This window comes from Corvus brachyrhynchos, unplaced genomic scaffold (genome assembly GCF_000691975.1).
Source record: "Corvus brachyrhynchos isolate BGI_N302 unplaced genomic scaffold, ASM69197v1 scaffold175, whole genome shotgun sequence".
Taxonomy (NCBI): domain Eukaryota; kingdom Metazoa; phylum Chordata; class Aves; order Passeriformes; family Corvidae; genus Corvus; species Corvus brachyrhynchos.
In genome coordinates, this window is record NW_008238448.1 from 2,975,487 (window position 1) to 3,001,994 (window position 26,508).

Below are 26,508 nucleotides of genomic sequence, written 5' to 3' on the forward strand. Positions count from 1 at the left end.
ACAACAGTCCCAAGTTTATCCTATAATTGCTACAAAATATTAGGATCAGATATGGTGAATCATAGGAGGTTATACAGAGTGTTATGAAACACCACTGTGTTTCATAACTATTTCAAAGTTCCTACACTCATTTCAGTCTTGTGTCCACTATGCAAGCTCTGAACTACTGAGCAGTGTGGTTTTGGCATCTGCTGAACTTGGTCATGTTTTCAGCCAGTGTTTATATATGCTAGTTTACAATGCCAACATTTCACCTTGCATCAATTTTGCAAGTACTCAGAAGAATTTTCAGTGAATCTGAATAGTTTCTACTGCTGAAGTCCCTTCTTTTTACATGTTTTATTCTTCCCCTGTAATATGACTGACTTACAATGAAAACTTCAACCAACCACCTCTAAAAAGACTCTTACTTTCATTTCCTCCCCGTATAGTCTAAAGTTTTTGTTAAAATATCCTAAGCAGAGAAAAAGAAACCTGAATTTTTGACACAATAATGGTGACTGACTTAAAAAACATTATGTAAATTATTTAAGCTGAGAAATATAAAAATGATTTATACAGCAATCTAGATAAACAGCTCAGTTAACATTCACAACAGCAAATTCTAAATGACTCCTGCTGTAAATTCAAACAACTGTATTCAGAAGTCAGTGATTTATAGCAATATATAAACCAGACAAGTTTATAAATTACAGGCAGGAGAACACAGTCTACCCAAAATATGTCAAGAAACCATTTAGACTGTAATTTAGACATTGATTTCTCATGCAGTGCTCTTGCTGATGTTGGGATGGGGTGCTTTTTTTGAAATTTGTAATGCTGCTCACAAAAACCATCAGCTCACATTAGAAGCTACAGAAGGGTCACAGCTGACTAACTAATCCAGTGCCCAGGAAGAAGCACAAGGCCCAGTGTCCCAGGCAAGCAGATGCTGAAGGGCATCTCCTCTTCCTCACACTGACATACTTTCTTTCTTTGATTAATCAGTAAGACTGGCATCTTCTCCTCCCCTTTTTCCCTTCCTTCTACAGACAAACATAATGTTTTTCTTTGAAAACCTACAGAACAACACAAAGGGTCCTACAAAGGTTCCATGGTACAGAGGGTATGTGACTACGTACCCGTAGCCTGAGCATGAGAAAACAAGGATCAGCTTTACTATTTCCACAAATTAATTTAAGTAAACATTGTGATTCGAACCTGCTGTTTCTTGTGAGTCAAGTAGCTGCTGTATGTGCCAGTAAGACCAATTTTACAGTGACAGAAAAAACTGGCACATTCTTAAAGAAAAGAAAATGGCTTCTGGTAAAGTCAGAAGCCTTCTGACGTTCACCTACTGCTCAATGCACTGCAATACATGTATTTCCTGAATCTTGGCCCTCGTTGCCTTGTCCACAGTGCACCTTCCTATTCTCCTACTTGGTTAGATAAGCAAAAGTTTACTGATGATGTTAGAGATTTGATGCAATGCTGTAAAAAAACACCACAAGGAAATTCCATTCTTGTAAGCTGGTAAAAGAGGACAGATGAGAAAACCTAATACTTCTGTATCTCTCATGTTATAAGAAAACAACCAGAGTTTCTGATTTTAATAACAGGAAGGAAGGAAGACTGCAAGGAAGATAAAAACACAATCTCTTGGTTACTTCAAAAACACAGAAACACACAAATTTTTGGCTGGCACTCAGAAATGCAGGAAGACATAATAAAACAACTGATGTGGGCCCTACAGAATCAAAATTCAGAACGCAGACGGGAGCTTTTTTTACTATTACTGTTATATTTCCACCACAGTCTCAGGATTTTTTGAAGTTCAATCTATGATTTTTAACAATATTTTTAATGACAACATCGTATCAGCTTCAGTGTTCAATATTTGGTTTATAAAAGATCTCAAAAATGAGACATTTTTGATACAGACTGGTTGAGGCTTCCTACTCTTCCACCCATCCTCCAGCAGATCCCTGACTCGTTAGAGTCCACCTGAGACCTGAAAAAGCATCACATGCTATCTTAGACTCACCAAACAGTTTGGGTTGGAAAGGTTTAAAGGTCATTTAGTCCATCACCCCTACAATGAGCAGGAACATCAACTTGAACAGGTCGCTGGTCAACAAGTTGCCTATCCAACCTGACCTTGAGTGTTTCCAGGAATGAGGCATCCACCATCTGTCTGGGCAACCTGTGCCAGTTTTTTGCCATCCTCATTGTAAAAAATTTCTTCTCTATATATCTAGTCTCAATCTACCCTCTTTTAGTTAAAAACCAGTAACCCTGCACTATCATAACAGGCCCTGCTAAAAAGTATAGTATGAACAAGATTAACTCCTCATCCTCCAGTAACTCAGGTAGGCTGTTCTGCACTCCTTTACCTTCATAGAGCCTCCCCACTTCTTCCTTGTCTTCTTTTTTTCCCCACTTGATCCTGTACTAAATGACTATACAGCAGAATTTTCTTTTATCCCCTCTCCATTAGGAATATCCATACTTTTGTGTGTGTGTCCATGTGTGTGTGAGAGCATGCTGCTGGTGGGATTTAAAAAACAATGCTGCATTTCTATATCAGCATTCACTCAATAGTTGAGTGGTTATGTCACAAGGAACAGAAAAGTGAATATATAGCATGGTAGCTATGGGATAGACAAAAATGAGTCTGCTGTCAATAGAAGAAAATACTTATTTTAAGTCATGGGATTCTTGGTAAGATTCAATAGCTTGTAAGATTCGATAATAAAAGAAAGTGTAGTTGATTTAGTGTCTTGTACCTTTTTTAATAAGTATTCACTATATTCAACAGCAATGATGCCACAGGAATTCAATGAATTAAAAATCTATAAAAATAATGCTTGGTAAACAGGAAGACAAAGAAGAATTAAAGGCTACCTTCAAATTTTACAACAACAAGAACTAGAGTGCAAAGATTTTTCAACACTGATTGATCCACCTTTTCTTTAGAAGAACTGCATTATTTTTATATCAAACTATTGAAGCAGGAAAAATTTTATAGCTCTAAACTGTTTTTATTTCTACAGATTTCATGCCTTTTATTTTGCATCGAACATTGAAAGGGATATGAAACAAATGGGGAAAAGTAACTAGCACTCCTTAACCTCCTGTTAACTCCATTTATTAAAATAACAGTGGCATAGTACCACTCCAGAGGAGTCTTCTGCACTAGCCAGTGGGAACTGCACCCATAAGCAGCCAATAAGCAGAATGTACAAATACAGAGCTATTTTGCTCAAAAATACTCATATACTTCTGGCACCCTGGTCTAAGGAGATACTTTTGGCATTTTTGCCTTGAACTCAATCACAACATTCTACTTTATGGAAGCAATTAATATGCCCTAGAATTAAATAAAAATTTGAGGAAAAGAAAATTAAAAACAAAAAAGAAAAAAGATTCTTAAAAGAAAGACCAATATAGTCCAGGGAAATTTAGGGCTTATAAAACTGCTTTGGGATTATAAAATTACATTCTGGCTTTCTTTCCTAACGCAATAGAAATTGAAAAGAAAAAAAACCCACGTATTTTGCCAATCAAACTCATGAAATCCTTTTTCCAGTTTTTGAGATAAAAAATTCACCATTAAGTACTTTTTATACTTCCTTTGGTAGATTTTTATTCATAGGCCAGCTCTCTCATTTATTCCTAAAAGCTTAGTAAGAAAAAAGCTCCTCAGTGGGAACAGTAGTTCATACTCCAATGTTTCAGCTATTTTTTAACCTAAAACCTGAACAGTGGCTTCTGTAATTCAAACACCTCTGGTGCTTCCCTGATTGTTTACTAGCCTGGTAGATGATTCAGCTGAAATGACAGTGCCCTTTGCTCGTTTAATCTTTTCGTGTTTGACTTAAAACAACCTTTTCAATGAGGATGGCAGGTTGAACTTCAAATATTTTGGAGAAAACAGACAAAGGATGAAAGCAAGGGAAGGGGGGAGTTTCAGAGCAATGGAGATTCACCACCACTCACTACCTACAGGAGAAGTACCTATGGTCGTCAAAATACATCTTCCAAGCTCCCTGGCCTTCTGGATATTTCAACTTTGCTGTCTGCATTACTACTGTGTGATAAAATAGCATCCAAATATCTATCAGGCAGATCCTCCTTTGACCAGCAGCTGAGTCTAGGAGATTTATGTACTTCATTAACAGATGCTGCACAGGGTGCAGCTCTACAAAAAAGTAATAACTACACAGAAACAGATGACTGAAATTCCAAAAAAAACACCCCTCTCTGTTCATCTATTTGACAAAAGGGCTAGTTTCAAAACAAGGTTGTTTTTTGAAGAATTTTGGCCTGTACCTGCTATCATATCAAGGCACATTTACTTTAAAGTAATAAAGGCTGAATTTGTGTAAACAAACAAACCTGCACAGCTCACATCCAAACAAGGTTTTGCAGCTAACATGTATTTGCTGTATTTAAACCTATTTTCAGCAAGGGGATTTTAACACAGACTTTGAAATAGGGAAGGCCAATTCCATTCTTCCATTTACTGTCGTGACTCCACACTGGTTTCAGTAGCAATGCTTTTAGTTTCACTCAGTATTTCAAAGGCACAGCACACTGTCCATACACTGTTTTTTCTTTTCCAAATTTTGCTACTCAGTACAGGAGACATTTTCTCATTCAAGGTAGTAGAATGTCAAAGAAACATTTAGATATCTCTTTAGTGTTGTCTGCAAATGCTACTATAAAATGCTACTGTGAAAGATGTGTGCTCGATTACTTATATCATGAATGGTTAAAAGAAAATGGCAGTAAAATAGTAGTATAAAGCCATAGCCATGTAAATAATAGTGTAAGGGGTAGAAAGGCTTCTGAGATATCCACAGATTAAGAACAATGAAATTATTTCAGAAACTAGATTACCTTTTAAACTTCAGAGTATGCTAATGCTTGGGGAAAATTTATTTCAGCAAAATACCAGACCTTTCTCTGAGGAACTTATTCTGCTTTCTTTCCTATGCCCCCTTGCAAGTTCTGTAGTCCCATAAATCGTTCCATTGGTAGCCAAAAAAGCCTTTTTACAAGAACTGTCTGACAAATATTGTGATAAAAGCTACACTGCACAAACCCACCTGAGGTGACCTGCAAGTATTAGGTTACTGCAAATGCTTCTGAACTATCACAGCTACAAGTCACTGCTTAAAAGAGGCAAAGACTTGACACTCTAAGTCATAACTCTAGTCTTGATGGGGATGTGTCAAGCCTAAATTACAGATTAATTTATTTAACATCAAATAGTATACAGACAGAAAAGCATAAAACATAGCATATAAAATAATATTTATGTCACAATAAGACAAACAAATGTCACTACAAGAACTAAGTCTTTCATTTATCTTCACCAATTCCCTTATCCACAAAGGGGAAAACTACAATGATGTATTTCATAGAGCTATTTTGAGAACTTTTCAGCTTTGTGAAGTTTGAGATGGAACACCAGATAAATGCAAATGAGTTTTTGTATCAACTACAAACATACACATACTTTTATATGCAGACATATTTAAAAGTGAGATGACTGAATATATTTTTGCAACCTATAAGGCTGGAAACATCTTTATGCAGGAAGCGATTTAAGACAACATAAAGTTTATTAAAAACAAAACTGTTTTCTGCTCAAAGACTAATAGTATGGTCTACAAAATTCAGAACATCTTCAGGGGAAATTAGACACATATGTATATTTATACTTAAATGGATATTCATTCTTTTTGGCAAATGATCACTAGCAGACATACTGGGCAATATAGCCGGATTGTATTTCTGAAAATACGTGATTCTCTTACATGTTTCTCAGCAGCTCATAGCTCTTGAATGTTACTGATGGATCTCAGTAAAAAACTATATTAGGAAATCCTACAGTATTGCAGGGACGGACAAAGCATTTTTGAAATTGTCGATCTGAATTAAAGCTCAAAAACAGAACGGACGCTTCCATGCCATGCTCATTAGTAACATTACTGGCAGTACACAAAATACTCTAATGAAAGTAACTGCTGCATTTTCTGGGTTTTTTTCCTTCTCTCCTCGAAACTTGACTCACACTTACAGGAAAGAGTAACATATCAGCACAGCTCTTCATGCCAGCATCAGTTCAATATAAAAAACCTAAACCTTTTCTACTACAATATAAATTTGCTTGAAGTAAAACTTCAGTTCAGGAGTGTCACTTTATAATGGGAAATACAAATTTTGAAGGTTTTCTCTAGCAGCCTGAGATCCAAATCTCCCAGGTCTGCTCAAGTTTACAGAACTTTCAAGCATCTAGCACAAAACATCACCAGTCTCTGAACTGATAATGGCTTTCAGAGAATCTCTGATATTTTGAAAGCCTTGTGAAAGACTAATGTCTTAGACATCACAGCATTATCTTCAAGTCACAATAAGCTTGATGAAACACACATTTTTATAACTCTTAATTTCTTTTTTTTATTAAAGCTAGTGAAACTACTGGGATCTGCAACAAATTGAACAGGAATTCAAAGCTGAAATACAGCACAAAGATCACTAAAAACAATAAGCCAGCATGAGTTTAATATCAAATTAAAAACATGTGCACCAGGATAGTAAAATACTATATAATATTCCCGAACACAGTGCAATGCGTTGCTTTGACATAATCCCTAATAGAACACAGAACACACTAGTGTATTTCTGCCATGTGTAGAATAAGAGGAAGAAAATACAAAGGTCATTTGATAAAGAAATGATTTAGGAATACAAGAAATGTTTCAGAGTCCTTAATTATATTTTGACAACCCTTTGTAATGTCATAATGGAACCACAGTACTAAGTCTGCAATTGCTTTTTTGTACTCATATGTACTCTGTTAAGCTAAGCAATGCTTTACCAAAATTAAGGCTTGCAAGTAATTTTTGCTTCACAGTTTCTCACTTGCTGTTAGAAGATCGACTATGCCCTGGTGACAGCTGGAACTTCTAGATGAATTGATGGAATGCTAATGTGTAATTCTCCATCACATTTATACTGGCATATGTCACCAGTGAGTCAGACCTTCATGTTTATTTTATTAAAACAAACCCAACTCTTTTCAAAAATGAATGATGCCACCATGAAGAAAAGTTGGTAACATCCTACAAATAGAAAGCTCTCATGCATATTTTCTTTTAGAGTTTTAAATATTAGGTTTATGTATTTCCTTATTTTAGGGCTTGTTTTTTCACAAAAACAGTATCATAAATTGTTGCTATGCGAACTATGAAATGAGGAGATCAACTTCTACAAGTTTTGGGTCAAACAAACTGTTCTCAAACCCCATCTTCCAAGCTTTCTTTATTTGTTGCATACAGCTACTCCCAAAGGAGATCTTTAGATTCAGTAAAAGAAGCCACCTTCATAAGAGCAGAATTTATTTTACAAGGACATCCAGAGGTGATAATTATGTTGCATGAAGAGCCCTTTTCACAGAATTCTGCACAATGAATATTCTTATTTTTCTGTTTGTAGAAAATCAAAATGTAGACTGAATCAGTAATTGTAAAATTAACAGAGTTCAAGTCTGATACTTTCTGAATCGAGCAAGAAAATCAGAAATAAATTATCTGTTCCAGGAAATGCTGTGGAATATCCGAACATCTTGCTATTTCAGCACCAGATAGTTACTGAAATTGTAACTCAAAAGCATGCCTACCAGAGTAAGTAAAAGAACACAGTAGCACAGTTGGGGTAGGAGTCTGGCCTTCTCTTGGTGTCTGACAGAGCCTGATGAGCAGAGATCTAAAAAGTCTAATTATCCCCAACTACATTCACTTATCAGGGTACTGAGAGAAGTCATCAATCTGCCATTAGAGGCTCCTTTGCAATTCCTGACAAAAGGGTGGGAAAATACAAGTAAAAAAACACATCAAAAGCAGAGCATAGCATCAAATGGTACAAGAATTTTGTTTGTTGATGCCTGGAACTTTTACCCTCCTCCACCTTTTTAAATTATGTGTGGTGCTTCCTTAGTATTGGTAAAACTGATAGTTCACAACAATTTGCTCCTAAATCTCCAATTCTGTGCTCTCTTCTTTACAGAGCAAAGAATCCTCTTACTTGCACTAATACTATCTGCTTAGGCAAGAAAACCATTAAATATTCACAGCTCTTCTGGTTTACACATGTGCATAAATCTACCAGTGTTTTATATTTTGAAAGCGCTCATTGTTGTCAATTCTTTTTAACAAAATTAACTTCTATTTTATTACACATGAAGCTGAGAAAGCATCATACTTAAAAACAATTAAGTGCATTATCTCATTCTGAGAAGACACATTTCTGGCATCTTCTGTGTCATAAACACTTATGTATAAAGTAAATGAAATTTTGAGCATGTTTTCTCCTCTTACATTCTCTGATGTGGTTCATTTGAGGAGCTAACATAAAATGAAAAACCATGCAAATGGCATTTCTTTCTTCATGTTCACAAATCAACATGAACTGTTTCCTAAACAGATCTCACAACTTCAATAGTGTTCACAAATGCTATTACCATTTAAGAAAGGAGAATGGCAAGCAAACTAAAGTTCTGCCTTCTAAATATGTATGAAACTTAGTACAAGCTTGTTTATTTATGATGCCCTCAGATTAATTTCTGTTCTCATAATTTATAGTAGATTGTTATTAGCAGCAAAGTGATCAAGGATTCATCTTGGTATAAAGAAGGTAAGAAACACTTTTACAAGTCTGCTACCTAATGCTAATAAACTAATTGTCAAAGTTTGACAGAAAAATCTGACCTTCACCTTGTAACTCAAAAGCAGATTAGCATTTTCATATTCAGACTGAATTATACAATCCTTCAGCTGGATCAGAAGTTTACAAAGGAGCACAGGGTATCAGTTTCTACAAGGGGAAACACCCCAAAAGATCATTCTCTGCAGCGTGAGTAGATGACGGCCTGGGTACCACCACTAGGATTCTCCCAGGAGCAGTAACTTTGCTGCTGCATTGTGTATCTGAAAGTGAGGAACTATTTCTTCAGTATTAGGCTGATTTTGTCCTTCATAAGTGTATTTCTTGCCTCCTTCCCCCACTCTCCATGCAAGTGAAGAGTCTTCAGCCATTCCTGAAAGCAAACTGCCAGAAAAAAGGAATGTGGGGTTTACACCTCAATTTATGGTGATCGGAACAAAAGAAACATACCCAGCTCTAATGATCTGACAGGTAGAGATCACTTTGCAGCACTGGTCAATAGGACATTATGAATCTTGCCCATAGCTTAAAAAGCAATAAAAAACCACATATACGATCCCTTGATGTTATCAACTGCCCTACTACTGAATGGCATGCACTGAGAGGAGTATTTAACTGGATGTGGAATGCAGATGGCTATCCAAACGATCAAAACTGAAAGGGAAACTTCCTACCATCAGTTACTCTTTTCTAAGATCTAGAAGTTCTCCCTAGCATCACAGTGTTCTCTAGGAAGTGATAAATTCTGCTGCCTCCCAAAACCACTCAAAACTAGGGCCTGTGGCCTGCTTTGTTTCTCTGTCCTTCAACAAAAACCAGAAAACTAAAAGTTAAAATGGTTCCCACCAGCTCTGTTGACAGCACAAGCCAGTAATAGCCAGTTTAACCATGAATCAGAATCTCTGTCATCAGAAATTAAAAATACTCCAGTCACATACCCTGGTGCTTGATGGTGAAAAAGAGACGCATACATTTGTCACCAGAATCACTATGGAAACCATTCATCATGCACAAAGCACTGGAAAATTTCAGGCTGTTCTAACACCACATCCGTGGATGTGTCACATAAAGGAAAACAAGAATCTCACAAAAACAAGTATCAATCATTAATATTTTGTCCATTTCTAATGCAGATTTGGACAGCTGCCAAAGAGAAAGGGGAAGCATCTGTGAGGCTGCTGTATCTCAAAGTCCCACACAGAGAGTGATCATGTATGCTGACATGAGAGACAAAGTACATTGCGCTAGAGATAGGCCAGGGAGAGGATATTGCCTCGAAAAAGAAAACAGTTGGCTGGCTGAGACAAAGTCACACCAAAACACAACCTTGCCCCATACTTAAGAGTTGTCCATAGTTTTAGTTCAGCAACACTTTTTAAAGGATTGTTTTGTCTTCCTTCACCATAGTACTAAAAGCATGGCTTCTAGTATGTGGATGAACTTTATCTCTAAACAAGAAAAAAAGTTTAAAATAGCAAGCCTTCTCTCTTTACCCATTTGTTATGGAATTAACGTTAGACTAGAAGCCAAACGCTGTTCTCTGACAAGCAAGAATACTTCCATTATTTTAAAAAGAGAAAGCAGAAAGTATGGGCAGAATTTGGTTGTATAGATTTATTGGGAGAAGAACCCTTTCTGGTTCAAGCTAATCTAAATACATATTTACATTCCAGATAAAAAAAAACCAAACGGATTTTTTTTGGGTAAATCAAAAGCCCGAATTTCATTTCAGCAAAAAGATTAAATATTTTATTACTTGCTCTTCTACAAAGAAACACATTTATTATAAAATATTTAAAATATTTGTAATTTAAATTTATTTTAAATAAAGGTATTTAAAATAGCTTTCTTTTTAAGAAAACCAAAATCATAAGAAGGAACTTTATTTTTTTAAGATTAGGCCTAGAAGTTCTTCAGTTTTTTTACTGTGGTCTTTACTTTTGAGACCTGCAACAGAACCATAAGCTTTTTCTGGAAAAAACAAAAAAAAAAGGGGAAAAAAAAAAAAGCCTGTGAGTTGTAATAAAGCTTGTTACTACTTAAGATGGGAAAATGTGAGGCAAAATTGTATTTTGTCATATATTTTTGAAGAAAATCAGCAGTAAAAAGTTCAAAGTTAAAATGATGGGAGGTGTTACTGATCTGTTGTGCCCAGTAATTAGGTGTGTGTTGGGGTGAATTTAGCGTGTATTTTATAAAACCAGAGACAAAAAAGAATAGGTGTTAGTAAAACACTGAGGATCAGAATTTATTCTTGATCTTAGCATGGACTTGCATGGTTAGGACATCAGAAACTTTCTAAGTGCTTCTCCAGTCAGCATAACAATTTTGTTCTTTGAAGCCAGGCAGCCTTTACTTACTAACCAAAGTGATCAATACTTTTAATTTTGAATTTCTCATGGACACAGTTAAGACCTGGGAAATTGCTGACAATCGTAACAGGCTGGAATTGCTGCATCATTTTAATGACACGCCGAGGGGTTTTGAATTATTTTATCTGTATGCAAATGGATTCTGTTTTCTGTGGATACTTTAGTTTTTAAAAATCTTGAGATTTTCAACCACAGCTTTCAATATTTAAAAAATGCTGCCTCACAAAGTTATCTGGATCTGGGTTTCAGTTTAAGGGGAAAGGCTTCTAAATGTACAGCCTCCATATAGTTGCCTGAGACACGCAGATGTCAACACTAGCTAGAAAGCAATTCAGCAGAATGGTTATCTGATTCAGTAGCTGCCTACAGTCAGAATCTGGAATTAGGAGGCACGAATGTGTACAGCCAGCGTCATGTGAGAGATTCCCTAGGTATCCAAGACAGCTGCCCGTGAATGACAGCTACAACCACGGCCCAACACAGAGTCCAGCCCGGGTACATAAAACAGCCAGCGGCTAAGGCTGGAGAAGCTGGATCAACTCACACAGCAACAAATGCCTGAATGCAGACAGTGTAATTGAGCCCGAGGAGTTTACCATGGGCTGAACAGGTTTCTAGGTGCACTGAGTATTGACCTAACCTTCACTGGCTGCAGGGAATGCTTAGACACCTCATAGGTCAACACCTACACAGAAGCCTCTGCGTTTAGGCATCTTGATCTGAAGCTGAACACGACTCTGTCTTATGCCATTATGGCTTCCCCACCAGTGCTCTCAAAAGCATTATTCCTGGACTCAATCAGCCAGACGAAATGACAAAGTACACACATGTCCTCCTGATACAGTAAGACCATCTTGAGCTGGAAAGGAGGAAAAGGCATTATTAAGAATAATGGTACGTGTTGCTGAGGACAATGGTGATGACCCAGAGGTGAGCACTTCCACTGGGAGGAATTACTGAAGTTAAGACGCAAGAATTCTCTCTTGGGGGTCATTTTTAGATGGTTTTTCCTATGGCTTGCACCTCACTTCTCTTACACCCATGACAAGATTTCTCTTTCTGCCCTTGAAACAGCACTGAATGCTGCCGTCTCCATGGTGGTTCCTTGCCTAACAGCTATCTCAGGGCATTTAATGTAGAGATACAAGCTCCAAAGACTGCGCAGCTGTTTACAAGCATTAGGCAAGAGACACTCTCTAAGCAACTGAAATGGGGGAGGTGGGGGTCCATACCCAGAAGGAAAGGACACGGGTGGCTGCACAAGTTAACATCAACTACAGGGCAGCCCACAGGCTCAAGTATCAGCCTCAGGTCCTCAACAGAGCTTGTTCAGAGCTACAGTGCCACACAGAATTACAATCTCTCTCTTCATTGACCCCCAGCAGCACAGAGGCTGAAGATACCTCTCTGTGTAGCCCACACATCAAGAGCCTGCTGTGAAACATAAGTGCCATGGGCGATGGTCATCTCCAGTATCATATGGACTTCTTATACAATTCTATTAAATGGAGCCTGGCACTGCAAGGGTATTGCACATTCAGGCCAAGTGGTTTGAGGGTTTGTAAATCAATCTGTCTTTCAACAGAAAATGGTGTTTAGAAACTAAAAAATCTAAAAGAAATGCTTGCTTCTCATAATGAAAATCTTAACTTAAAAAAATTACCAACTGATAAGGTGGTAAAGCTTTAACTTTCAATTTTGATTCTTAAATACAAAAGGCCATCACAGAAATCCTGGTTCGGGCAACTAACTACTGCTAACACAGTTCCACAGACCAAAGCTTACTTCCCACAAAGGCTGAGTTTCTCAACTGATTTCAATAACTAACTGGTACAGGCTTCCCCCCCATTTCCAGGCTCTTCCATATTTTTATAGCACTCAAATAATTCACGCTGAATTTTTGCTATGTGTAATGCTTCCTTTTTGCTGGTCTACTTTTCCCTTAGAAGGGACAAATAGGTCCCTAGATTTCCACATCTTCAATTACAGCTCACAAGACAAAGTTCTACTATTCTTAAATAAAGCAGAACTAATTCAAAGCAGTGTATCTAATTAATCAAAATAGCTAGCAGTGCAGTATTTAAAATAACTGAGGGCTGCCTGGATTATAGCAACATTATTAGCATGTGATTAATAAGCAGTTGAAGAATTACATTTGCTACACATTTGCTAAGTTATTTTATCTTGCTTTAAAGTGTGGTGGCAAAGTTTCAAGCCATAGTTAGGAGATTTGCTTTATTCAGTATTATGTTGTTAACCCCACCATCTGGTCAGACAGCTGAGGGAACTTAACCATATGCGGGGGGCATATTTCTCTCTTGGGAAATATTTGTCTTGTAGAATTATGCAATAGTTACCAGTTTCTATCTTATTACAGTAGGATCAAACAACCTGAGCTTGGTGGGCCTTGTATTTAGCTATTAATTTTGTAAGAAAATAAGATGGCACTTACTTGAGGACCAGGCTGACCCTGAAAAGAAACAAGAAAAACAAAAGATTATGGAAAGTTATGGCAAGGATTAACTCCTTAAATAGTAGAAAATAGTTACAGTACTCTCTAATAAGGAACTAATGAAACACACATACAATGTAACTGCATTGAAGTCAGATTTTGGACTCTTTAAGTTGATATTGAATTTGAATGTTTTAATTCAAACTGATGAACTTTCTTGCAACTAACTGATTCTAGAAGTAAATTACAATAACATATCGAAATGACATTTGAGAAACTTCTTATTTTAGATAGTCATAACAATTTGGAAATGGTAGTAAGACCTAACTGACAGTCCTCAAGTGAGAAAGAAGCCAGAGGTGCTGAGCTGATTCAGAAGCAGGTACTATGGGTTTTCTCACTTTCCTTTCTCTATTATGGCTCACCTCCATGTTTCAAGGAGATGCTAATTATATACTCTCAATGCTCATTAAATGAACAAAGTCCCAAAACTGGAGGAACACACTGCTGGACAAACACTAGTCTTTTTGCCATTGCTGCAGGCACCACAGTTTTAAGCAAGTATAAACCAGTATTTAAACCAGCAATTGTGAAAGGTTTGAGCTGAACCTTTGTCAGTTGGTCCAAGACGACAGCTGATACATTTCCTCTCTCTTATTTATCAACATCCCCTTTAGATCACCCCTGGACAAGTGGAGAGGCACCCTTTGCATGCTGAGGAACTGCATCTCTTGTTGCTGCAAGCCCTTACACAGCAGACTTCCTATCCCTAATTTGCCTAGCCCAAAAAAGCCACTACAAGTCATGAGTTATTTCAGACCCCCTAATAGAAATTATTTGCATGAAGCAGAATTATTTTAGCAAACGATACAGTAGCTGTGACTATAAACAACATGACCCAGACAATCAGCTCCCACTGCAAGGGAAAAATAATTACATGTTTCTCCCTGGAAAACGAGAATTCCTTTAAACTCCTAGGTCTAGCTTAGCTTCTGGTGTTTTATGACAATTAAAATAATACTTCACTTAAACTGAAAATATGTTTCCTTTTGTTGACAGAAACCGAGCATGGAGCCTTCTTTTAAATCTTATAAAACCTCTTCACTTTATCTAGGAGGTACTTCTACAGAGACTTGAAACTGTTCTGTCTGAACATCAGGAAACACTTTTTTTAGTGTTAATCAAGCAGAGGAACATGGGAGATTGTGGAGTTTCCATTCCTGAAGATATTCAAAAACCATCTGGACATGATCCTGGGCAAGCTGCTCGGGATAGCTCTGCTTGAGCAGAGAGGTTACACCAGATGACCTCCAGAGGTCCCTTCCAACTTCAACTGCCCTGTGATTCTGTGTGATTTTAGAGGAGGTGGGGGGCAAAAGCATTTCAATTGGGAACAATTATCAACAAGAAAAGCAGATGGAGAAATGCTTTTATAGTAACTAATAGAACTTTATGTGCTGATTAAAAACCAGGGGAAAAAAGGTATCTAAATTCAAAGGAAGGTTTTAAATTTTTTTTTCTAAAATGTAAGGAATTCTGTTACAGAGGAATATTGGTAAAGTACAGAATTATTGTGGCTAGCTAATCTTTACACTGAGTGTAGCCTAAAGCATTCCTTGTTGTGGATGCTGCAGTTTTCTATTCGTTCCTTAGAAAAAACTGCACCATAGAGGTTATAAAAAAAATAAATTACTGGCTGAGGTTTGTCAGTTCAAATATCAAGTAAAACTTTCTGAGTTGGTGAGCTCTATGAAGTTACACATCACACTGGGTTAATGAATATGATTGGGACTCCTTAGCACTCAGACTTCCCCTCAATCTTCCCCTCACAGCAGGTTTTAAGCTATTATATGCTATACCTGATCTTAAAATCATCAGGAATTGCTTACTGATGCAGTACTGGGCAGACAGTGCAATGAAATTGTATAAATTATCTAAACTGAGGCCTATGCCTGCAAGCTTTATACATAAAATTCACAATACATTTGGTCACAAGAATATCTGAAGTTGCTATACATTTTCACCAGGTCATTAAAGGCTGTCTCCAAAGTATATATATTAAAAAAGCCAAAACTGTGTATATATTAAAAAAGCCAAAGGTCTGAAATTACCAAAATGTTTCAATAAAGAGTTGATTTAAAGCAATGGAAAGCAAATAAAGAGAATATATGCATATATATTTTAACAAAGAGATTTGAAAATTGACTTTTTTCCTTCATCTGGACATACAGGCTGCTAAGTGACCCCATGGTACATGCTATATGTACGATACAAGAGACGTATACATACACGTAATACAAACATATCCTGAATTGAATGTGAGGATGGGAATCATGCTCCCATGAAAGTGTTTTGTACTCTCAATCTCAACAGCATCACTACTTTGCCTTGCTGCTACTGAGCATTTATAATTACTCTTCTTTCATGTCTTCAATACAGAAAACCGCTGGAAAATGAATTTTTATAGGACAATAGTTTTTCATGTAGACAGAAAACTCTTAAGAGATATTGGGGAATATAACAGCTGCATTACTCTTAGTTTATACATGCTGCCAATATTACAATTATCCTGCATTTAGCTATAAATGCAGATGCTGAATACAAAAGTACTCATAGCAGGATTATTTTACCCCTTGGCTATTAGCTCCTTTGGCATGGAAGGAAATTTGCATTAGCGAAGTTAATTATTTTCTGGTTTCTACAATGGTTCCCAATCCTTCAATATTTCTTCTTATCTACTCCTTGCCCTACTATCCACTGCAGTTACAGTAAAATTTTCCCTTCTCACAAGTGATCCAGTAAGTGACACTACCCAGAGGATGCAGCAAGCACTGAATTACGGAACTCATCAGATGTTCTTATAAAGATATGCAGAAAAGCATAACAACACTGCCATTTTTAATTGTAAGGGGTTACTGTCACACAACAGCAATTCAAAGTGTGAGACACAAAAAGGGGCTGTTAATTTTGCCCTCTCTCATTTTTGCATGTTGTGAAAGGGTCAGGAATAAAGCTCCTTGAGTTACTTTGGTGTTCATTAAAAAACCCTCTAACATGAATTCAATTGGATACTATAACTCGTTTGAGCAAGCTCAATCTCAATTTCTCTGCTTGTGTTCCCAAAATGGCCCCAGGACTGATGAAATCAGTCTGGTTCATTGCTGCATAAATCGCCCCCAGTTCATGTTACTTGTGGATTAAAATGTTTTAGCTGTAAGTCTTTCTCTAAATTTTAGATAACCAACAGGGAGAAAATACTGTTCAAGACTGAAAAGTCAGCATTACTCTGATTTTTGTCTAATGAACATCTCTTTATTCAAATCTGTTATATACTCTAAAACCGATTCACTAGCTACCAACTAATTGCTGTCTTTGCACGCATTTAAGGATCAGTCCCAACACCACTGACTGATCAGGTGCATTTTGATGGCTGCTGCTTTGGACCTCTGGATCATTGCTCATGTACTTGATGATCCAAACTGAAAGCTGCTTTTAATTTTATTTATTTTAAATCCAAATTACTACAGTGGGTATAGCTGCATAACATGCCACGGTTTCAGTAAAATCTCCAGAACAATTTTCCCTCCTATATTCCTATTTACTAGCTTAATACACTATTTTGAGGTAAACAAAGGGGTTTGGCAACCTAGTCTAATTGCCATGATGGAAGGTCTTGTACTGTTGTTAGTTAAACCCTTCCTAGCAACTGAACCTATATAAATATATATATATATATATATATAAGTGATATTAAATGATATTAAAACAAACAAAAAATATCCATGGTGTAACTGAAGTCAACAGGTAAGTTATCAACCCCCTAAAAGAGATTAAAGAAAAAGCCTATTGACTGCATGCTGCGAACTTCACAGACAAGTTACTTAACAGTAGAAAGAAACCTCAAGGAGCACAGGAAAGAAAGAGAAGAAAATGAAAGTTGACACTGCAAGTTAACAAGTTGAGCTTGCAAAGGAAATGGGGCTTGTAGTAAGTAAAATGATAGAAAAGAAAATAGGTATCCAGGGTATCAGTGAAAAGGGGTGCCATGGGAAGGGAGAAAAGAGAGGGAGCAAAAGGAATATAAGGAACATGAGAAAGTGCCAAAACTGGATTTTCACACCTTTGCAATGGTGTTAATCTTTAAAGAGCTGGGAACATAAACTTCCAGGCTCATACATCCAAACATAAAGCTATATAAATATACACACAAGTACAAATGCATTGCATAAAATTAAAGGTTGTTTCTAAACTTAATTCAAGCAGGATATCCCTAAAGATTATCTGGAATATCATACAAATGCATTTATTATGAGACACGAGGCCGTTCAGATTTAATCAGCCAACAAAATCCAGGCACAGAAATTAAAACACAAAAATTAAGAATTTGTGGAGGAAGGAAAGCAGCAAGAGTCACAGAAATGTAGCCAGAAGTGATATCCTGCTGTTTGAAAGGCACCACCAAACTATCCTTGGACAGAGCACCCAAGGAGGAACATCTGTCTTCCAGTCTAATTCAGACAGAAAATGATAAGGAAACAGGAGGAGCAGAGCTGACCTCCATTTCCTTGCGTAGGCACAAAAGACTGAAGTGGCTTTTCAGCAACCTGTTAAAAATCCACGCTACTGGAGTTGAACTAAGTTATGCTGAAGGAAGCCAGTATTTGATTATATGTCAGCATATTTAAAAAAGTAAAGAGGGGAATATGTGAAAGACCTAAATTACACTGGTTTTGAACAAATCACCTACCAGCTTTCCATCCATACCAATCGGACCCTGGGATAATCAAAAGTCAAAACAAAATGGAACAGTTAAATCAGAGGAACACTGAAGATGAGGGGAAAAAAAAACAGACTTGAGGAATACTGTGGACTTCAGTAGATGTGTAACTCTATGTCAGCAGCTAAATGCAGTATCTTAAAGATACTTTGAGAATGAAGGCACAGAAAAGAAACAACAAAAGAAGCAGACCTAAGACAGGATTAATAAAAACAGCATGGTGGGAAGTAGCCAAGCAATAGCTGGTGTTTAACAAAAGACAGGTTGAACATGCAATGAAGGAGTTGTTAGTCTGGCAAATCACAGTGATCCAAAATAACCAAACATATGAAATAATGCATCTTGCTTGTGTATTTTTCTTTAAAACAGCTACTTACTTAGCCTATTTATTTATGTGGTTGCAACATAAAATCTTTTAACTAATCTGTATTTAAATTAACATTATAGAAATGATTATTAATAAGAAACTTTAGCTCAGGCAGGTCACAGGGGTACTAAAGATTTCCACCCACACTTTGTCTAAGAAGTCCTGTGCCTTACTCTGCTTTTTTTCCCTTGGGGAACATGGAATTTTCCTCACTAGTACTTTGCAAGTTACTTATTTCCTTCAGAGTGAAGAAGTTGGTTGCAGTTATATGAATGCAAATTATACAAAGGATTTAAAGTGGATGTATGCTGTTGTAACTGAGTGATTGGTCTTGTATCAACTGCCTGTTTAGGTGATCAGAGGAGAGAGAAGAGAGCTAAAGGAAGTTGGATTAATTTTAAATGTAATGTTTATTTGCTATGTCTTCTGACAGTGAGCAGTCAGATTAACTTTCATTGACAATGGAATAAGAGCAGGAAGAGTAGTTTCTTTCTTCCATTAAATTAATGTTTTAGGCTGAAATTGTGAGCTCTCAGGTATTTGCCCTATGCAAACGGGACACTACTTTGTGTCTGCTGAAGAGAAGCTTTCTCTTAAATAAATCCAGACTTTCCCCTGGAGCTTCACAGGCACCTCTCTCCAGTCTGCCTCTCCGAAGCATATGGGTCCCTAGGGCTGACTGCTCACACTCCTACATTTGGATCACTGCTGCTAAGACAGCACATAACATATTTGCTGGCTTTAAGTTCACCTATTTTATCCTTGCTGCATTTAGCCCCCTTCCTAAGCACTACTTTGGCTTGTGAGCTAACAATCAGCATAGAAGTCTAGTCTAAATCAGGTCTGCAGGAGTTCTGGGGACTCCTTCATCCAGGAGTGTATATTCATACCTTCTGCACCATTACTGATATGTACTACATATAGGTAGACATGTATTGAGCTAGCTCAACAAGCTATTGAGAAAGTAATAAGCACTATGAAAAACTGCTGCCACATCACCTAGTGAGTTCCCTAGGTATCTGTCTTCTCCCACCCTACATCCTGGACTATGCCAAAAATTCCAGACATACTTAACATGAACAAGGGCGTCAGTTGGATGCACACATTGTCAAGCTCATTATTTTTGGTACAGTATTGGCTTTTTAAGAAGCCTGTGCACTAACCTACTTGTCAGATCCAATAACTAGTTACTGTGTCTGGGAAGCCCTGTGGGAATAAAATGCCTTACCTCACTTTCCCGCCAGCCCTTACTGTGGTTTCCTGTCACATCATGAGTAGATGACATGCTGCGAGTGTAAAACGGGTCATCAGTATCTTGGCTGTCTGCATGACCACCACCTTATTCATGTGCTGACAGCCTAGGAAAGTTTGTGACTCTTGGGATGACCTACAGTATCTTTCAAATGTTATCTCTGAACAGTCCTTCCCTGGTAGCAAGGAAGAAGAAAGTAACACTGTCCAATGCATTAAAATGGTACAGCTTCTATTATTATGTTTCCTCTGTGCCTCTTGATTCCACACATGCAGCACACATAAAGCACTCAGTATTTTTCTCATAATTATTTCGCAAATTTCTAAATATGGTTCTATACACCCCAAAAATTAAGGCATTTCCAAGTTATTAGTTATCCCAGATTTTTTCTAGCACTGGGTACTACAGGATATTTACCTAGTAATATTTACACACACAGTCTGCTGCAGGTACAAAAATGAAGGCTGAGCTGAACTCTGGTTATGAGTAACTCTGCTTCTCAAAAACAAGCTAGAGATACTACCAGTTAAAACACTCAACAGTGAGGTCATGGTAAGTATATAAAGTTCCCCACAGGTCTTTGTGGAACAGCAGCTAAGTTTAACTGTTAGGTTCGCTGCAAGCTTAGCCCAACAGATTTAATTATTCTTATGATGAATGAATACAGAAAATAATTATGCAAGTATTTGTAGAAGGAAGATTAGGGGGTTAAACTGGCTTAGAGGGACCAATCAACAGCTCTTGCACCTCTATCAGTGCTTGTATTGTGAGCATAAGCACTGTTTTTAGGGAATGTTTCTTTATCATAGGAAAAAAAGGCTGTTTGGGCTCCCTTACAATGACAGGTATTTTAAAACTACTATTGAAGTTTTGCCACTGTTTATCCATGCTACACAGCTCTTGTCCTTGAATTAAAGAACTATATGCAGCATCTCGAAGAGTCTCTTAAAGAAGAAACAGAAAATTCCAGTTGGCTGTGGAGAAGCATCTGCTTCTCTACAGGAATGTAAATAATAGGGATTTCTCCCATGACTCCATTTGTATCAGGGTTACTTGGTCTGAAGTCTCAAAATCTCTTCTGGGATTTGCGTTGTAGAGTAGAGGAAAAAGGCAAAACTGGCTTGAGTCACACTGCCTTCCAGAAAAAAAAATACGGTGAAACAGAATACTATTCCTTCATTATAAAAATACTGACTCTTTAATAGCCAAACATGGCAATTTCCTTCTTTCCTCAATTACTAGTGTTAGAGAGAAAAAGCACTTTTTAAAAGTGGAAAAGATGAGAATCTCCACAACAAATACAGGCCGGATGAGAAAGATAAGCTGAAATAGTACATGAGGTTGTTTCAGGAGAAAAATCCTATATATGACAATATTTTTTGAAATTCATGACATGATTGCACTGGAAGCCTCACGGAACACTCCAAGTAATTTTCTTTTGAGATAGGGACAGTTTAATCTTTTCATTCATTTTTAGAGAAAGAATTTAAGTGATAGTCTTAAACTTGAATGTCTTCAGAGCTGTGCTATGTAGATCGACCTACTTTCTGCTGTGTTCTATAAAATAATGGCCACTACAGATTAGAAAGTAATTTTTGACAAGAAGTACCAAATACATGGTCTTCCCTACCACAATCCCTGTAATGCAGTTTAGAAAATGAGACAAGACAATGAATTATGAAGACGAACTGGATGAGTAGGTTTAGAGAACACATGTACCCTAAATATTTTTTCATTTACTGTAGATACTAGAGATGGTATTGAAAACATTCCTTCTGGACTGTGCATTTCCCCTTTAGGTCTCCACTTCCACTTTTAAATGTATGCTATGGCTGGATGTAGCAAGTCTGTCTGGAACAGAGCTCAATTTCTTTTCAGTAGCTCATGTGGGGCTGTGTTTTGTATTTCTGCTGCAAACAGTGTTGATAATATGGAGATGTTTCAGTGGCTGCTGAGCAGTGCTTACGCAGCATCAGGGCCTTTTCTGCCTCTCAGCCCGCCCCACCAGCGAGGGGACTGGGGGCGCACAAGGAGCTGGGAGGGGACACAGCTGAGACAGCTGATCCCAACTGATCCGAGGGATATTCCATACCACACAGCATCATGTTCAGCATATAGAGATGAAGGAAGAAAAAGGAAGGAAGCTTACATTCAGAGTGATGGCCTTTGTCTTCCCAGACAACCATTAGGTGTGCTGGAGCTGTGCTCTCCTGGAGGTGGCAGAACACCTGCCTCCCCATGGGAAGCATTGAGTTAATTCCTTTCTTTGCTTGGCTTGTGTGCACAGCTTGTGTGCACAGCACTACTCAACTGTCCTTACCTGAACCTAGGGGGTTTCTAACTTTTAGCCTTCCAACTCTCTCCCCCATTCCACCAGGGGAGTGTGAGTGAGCAGCTATTTGGGGCTGAGTTGCCAGCTGGGTTTAAATCATGACACTGGATATTTACTTACACTATTACATACACTTATTTCTTTTTCCAGAATCCTCAGAAGCTGTTTGTACAGTAGATTTCTTCTTTTCCAAATAGCACCCAACTATTTACTTAGCACTTAACTACCTGGGTAACAACCCTATACTGGACAGAGACAACACATGAAGAGTTAGGAGAGGATGAGTGCCATTTCAGTCTGGTTTTGCACAAAGCAGCTTCCACTCCTCAAGAATGATGGAAACAGAATTTCCCTCAAAGAAAACTACTTTTAACCAGATTTTCAATGCTTCACAAAATCAGTTGCTTTCCATTTAAGCAATATCTTTGTACGTATGTGTTACTCAGCAGGTAACTATTTTAAGGATTTTAGGGGTTTTTCTTAGAAAGTGACTACGTAAGCAAGGGCACCAGAAACCTTCGGAGAGTTTCTGTCAAATAGATGGTAAATATTATTACTTCAGGTAGCTTTAAGGTGATAATTTCTTCAGAAATTTCTCACTGAAAAGCAAAGATAAGAAAAGATGTCACGTGTTGAAATTTACTGTGTGATAAAAGAATCCTCCAAAGAAAGAAAAAGAAGAAGCTATAGATTATCTTCTTATTCTTAACTTCTCCACTCATACTTCAGTGATCTTTTTCAATTAAGGAATACTCATCAGAACACTGAGTTGTGAACCAGGACATACAACAAACAGAAAACAGATATTTTTCCATCTTTGTAAGGTGAAAAACCACACCCTATGTAAAGGAAGAGGGTTTTTTGTTTCATTTCTTTGTTTGGTTTGGTTTGTTTCTTTCAGAAAGTAGAAACTCTTATCCTGACAAAATTATGTGACTTAATTATTCCACATTTATAAACAATCTACCATAAATTTGATTGTTAGATTGTTACCTGCAGCTGCCTGAAAATCTCTTATGTTAATACACATACAACTGGACATTCAGGAGAAAGCACAAATCAGCTTCACAGCAGCTTTATAAGCTGCATGCCAGTTACTATGTCAGACTGAGCTTAAAAATACCTATGTGGAGGAAGAAAAAAAAGAAAAAAAATCTGTCTCAAACTGCAGGTTCACACATCATCCCCATTAAGTTCTGGTGAGGTGAAAGATGACACATTATCTTTTCAAAACACCTATTTTAGCTTTAGACTGATAGAAGTCAAAAAACCCACCACTGTCAGGTTTCCTCACTATGATACCATTAAAATAATGACTTTCTTTCTTTCTTTCATTAAATGGTGGATTTCTTTCTTTTTCTCCTCTTTGTTTAATTACAGGTTTATCAAGTCTGACTTTATTAGATAATATAGTATTCCTAGCAAGTCTGATGAGATTTCTTCTTAGTGAAGTTTTGCTTTAGAGCTTATATGAACAGTGAGCATGATAAGATCAACAAGCTAAATTTCTCCTACTGATGAAACATTATTGGTTCTTTTTCAATGACTGAAAATGACTGCTGTTAAGATCAATGGGAGACAACAGCCCAGGTACAGAAGTCACTTGTTCCACGTTTGGGAGAAGAAAAGTGCACTAAATCAACCTGCAACAAGTGTCTCAGGCCAGCAATCAGGATATTATAGAAAAAATCCCCAACCAAACCAAAAACAAATAATCCAGATTGGGCAGGAGAAAACTTTACTGTAAAAAGAAAAGGCTCAAAGAGTTCAAGAAAGATGAACTGAGCCTCTCTAAAGCCTCTTTACTGCAAAAAGCAAAATTACTGACAATGACAAATGAAGCACTACAAGGCTCTTTTAAAAAAGTCAATTTCAGAGTTTCCTGAATTCTACCCTCAAGCAATTTGTACCAGTTACTACTTGAGACATAAACTTCAGCTAGATGGATCATCACCTGGAGACTGCAAAGTCTAACTGTGTTCTGAGGTAGAGATGCAGAGGTTTAAATGAAATGGGTTTCTTTAAAAACAAAATTGACAGTGCTGTTAGGCTGCTTAATTTTCTTGACCAGAAACTTATGTACCCCATCTTAACTGCTAGAGACTTTATCACCTTCAACCTTCAGAACCATCTTTCCTAGACTCATTCAAACCACTGGTGCAGAATTAATCATTCAAGATCTGAACTACAACCCCTCCCCAAAACACCTCACTGATATCATTTTCATGGAATGGCTTTCTTAATAGCTTGCTAGAATTATCCTGTAATCCCAGGCATCTCTCACATGTTTGCAAGCCATGTATTAATTCTCTCATAAAAAAATTCCTACAAGATTATCAAACCAGCAAGTTTCTCAAAGCATACAGTGGAAGCAGAGAAGACTCTTAAAAGCCACATCCTGATAAAATCTGGAGAGTGATGAATTGCAGCACCATGATTAAGGCTCCATCAGCCAGAAAAGTTACCCCATGCCTAAACTAGGTTTTCAGCATTGAGTCCAGTTCCTGAACATAAAGGTAATCAGAAGTTATTCAAATTTATATTTTAATCCACCTGTCAAGTGCAGTGCCTTCAGTACAGAAAAATATGCAGCATGCACATGCAAAGCAATAAGCCAATGTTAACAGTTACCTCTTACACCTTTTGTTGTTACAGAAAAGAAAATGTTTGTGTTTTTCCATACTTTTTAGTTACTTCGAATTTCAAGAAACAAAAGGACACATGACCTGAAGCTATGAATTTCACTAAATGGTTCTAGTGGCCATATTAACCTAAATTAGATGATGAAAATTATCAATAGTGGAATAAGATGGAAGATGAGGAACAGTTTTAAATATTCCAAAATAAGCAAGAAGTGCCAGGTACAATTTCCAAAACTTTTTCTTGGAACAACATCACTCTATATTGCAAGACTCTTAGCTGGGAGCCCTACTTGCAGTCTGAATACTCTTAATAGCTCCTTTACATTATAAGATGGACTGGTTATGTCTAGAAGTAAGCAATTTAAGGAAGAAAAAATTGTTCAGAGTTTGGCTATTCACGGAGTGGCTGACCTACAAAAAAGCTCTGCATATGGTAACAATAAGGGAGTACAAAGAGTTCTGTGCAAGAAAAATTATAGTCACAGCTTTACAAAAGCATATTTCACAGCTGAAAAATAATTGCCAAGATACTTTTTATTTTTATAGTTTATGCAGGAAATCTGAAAGGCAGTTTCTTGTGGTGCAGATGCATTTTTTGAGTATCTGAGCACTATGACTGCTCTTGCTGCTGAAATATGTATGTAAGAAAAAACCATGAGAAAGAGATGGACAGATCCAAGTCGGAAGGAACCTTCTCAAAGACTCTGGGTAGACATCCTTCTGTTTATCATGGCCAACACTGCATACATTGCAAATATATATGTAAAAAAAGGGCCCTGTATGACTGTGAATCCCAAACTGTGGAGTACCTCTGTTGTCTTCATACATCAGACTAGCAAGAAGATTATTCCCAGACAGTTTTCCTCCTTGTAGCCTGTGCCTCTTGCTAGCATCTACTACATCTGTACAGTCATATTGTATGACAAATTAGTGCAGAGGGAAACTACTGTTGACCCCAGAAAGAGTAAGAGCAACATAGTTGAAGTTCTGGTAAAGAATGGAGCGAAAATGTTTCACCATAGCCCATTAAAACAGTCAGTCTTGTGAAGTTTTGCAGAACTACGTGTTTCTGTAAAAATACTTGGTTATGCTACTGAATTCCAGCATAGCTTAACAAGTACTTGAACATGGAAAACATACAGACCAGAGAGAAAACTCCTAGTACATTCTACCTAAAACTTCTCTTTTCACCCAAAGAAATTGAAACTCCTGTATCTGTAAATAGAAAGCACATGGCTAATTCATCAATGCCAACATCACCGGGTGATTATATTTGATGTGGTTGGTGCCGTGTTGATGAGAAAACAATAAACTGTGAAAAATGTCACTTCTCAAAAATTAGCTGGCTAGCATTCAGTAGGAGATAGATTGTTGTAACAGCTGTGGCATGATGACTTTGATGAATTTGATTTTTGTTCTTCTGGGATAATTCTGAAGAATCTGTCTCCTCACACCACCATGGAAGCAAATCCATTTGCTCACTGAGACTCTGTTAAAGAACAATCTTTCTTATTACCTGTGTTTCGATGGCTTTACAGAATGTGGGGGAAAAAAAAAAATCCATTTCACTTCTTTCCATCAACCTGATTTTTGGCTTCTATA

The 26,508-nt window shown here is 37.3% G+C and overlaps 1 protein-coding gene across 1 annotated transcript in view; it reads right to left on the reverse strand.

Moving 5' to 3' along the window:
• COL25A1 (collagen type XXV alpha 1 chain) overlaps positions 1–26,508 on the reverse strand; it is a 305,105-nt gene that overhangs the window by 108,662 nt on the left and 169,935 nt on the right. The window contains exons 5-6 of the mRNA XM_017736775.1: positions 18,284–18,310; positions 13,537–13,554 (exon numbers count right to left, since the gene is read on the reverse strand). Coding sequence (XP_017592264.1) covers positions 13,537–13,554; positions 18,284–18,298 — 33 coding nt within the window. The 5' untranslated portion in view covers positions 18,299–18,310. The remainder of the gene's footprint in view (positions 1–13,536; positions 13,555–18,283; positions 18,311–26,508) is intronic.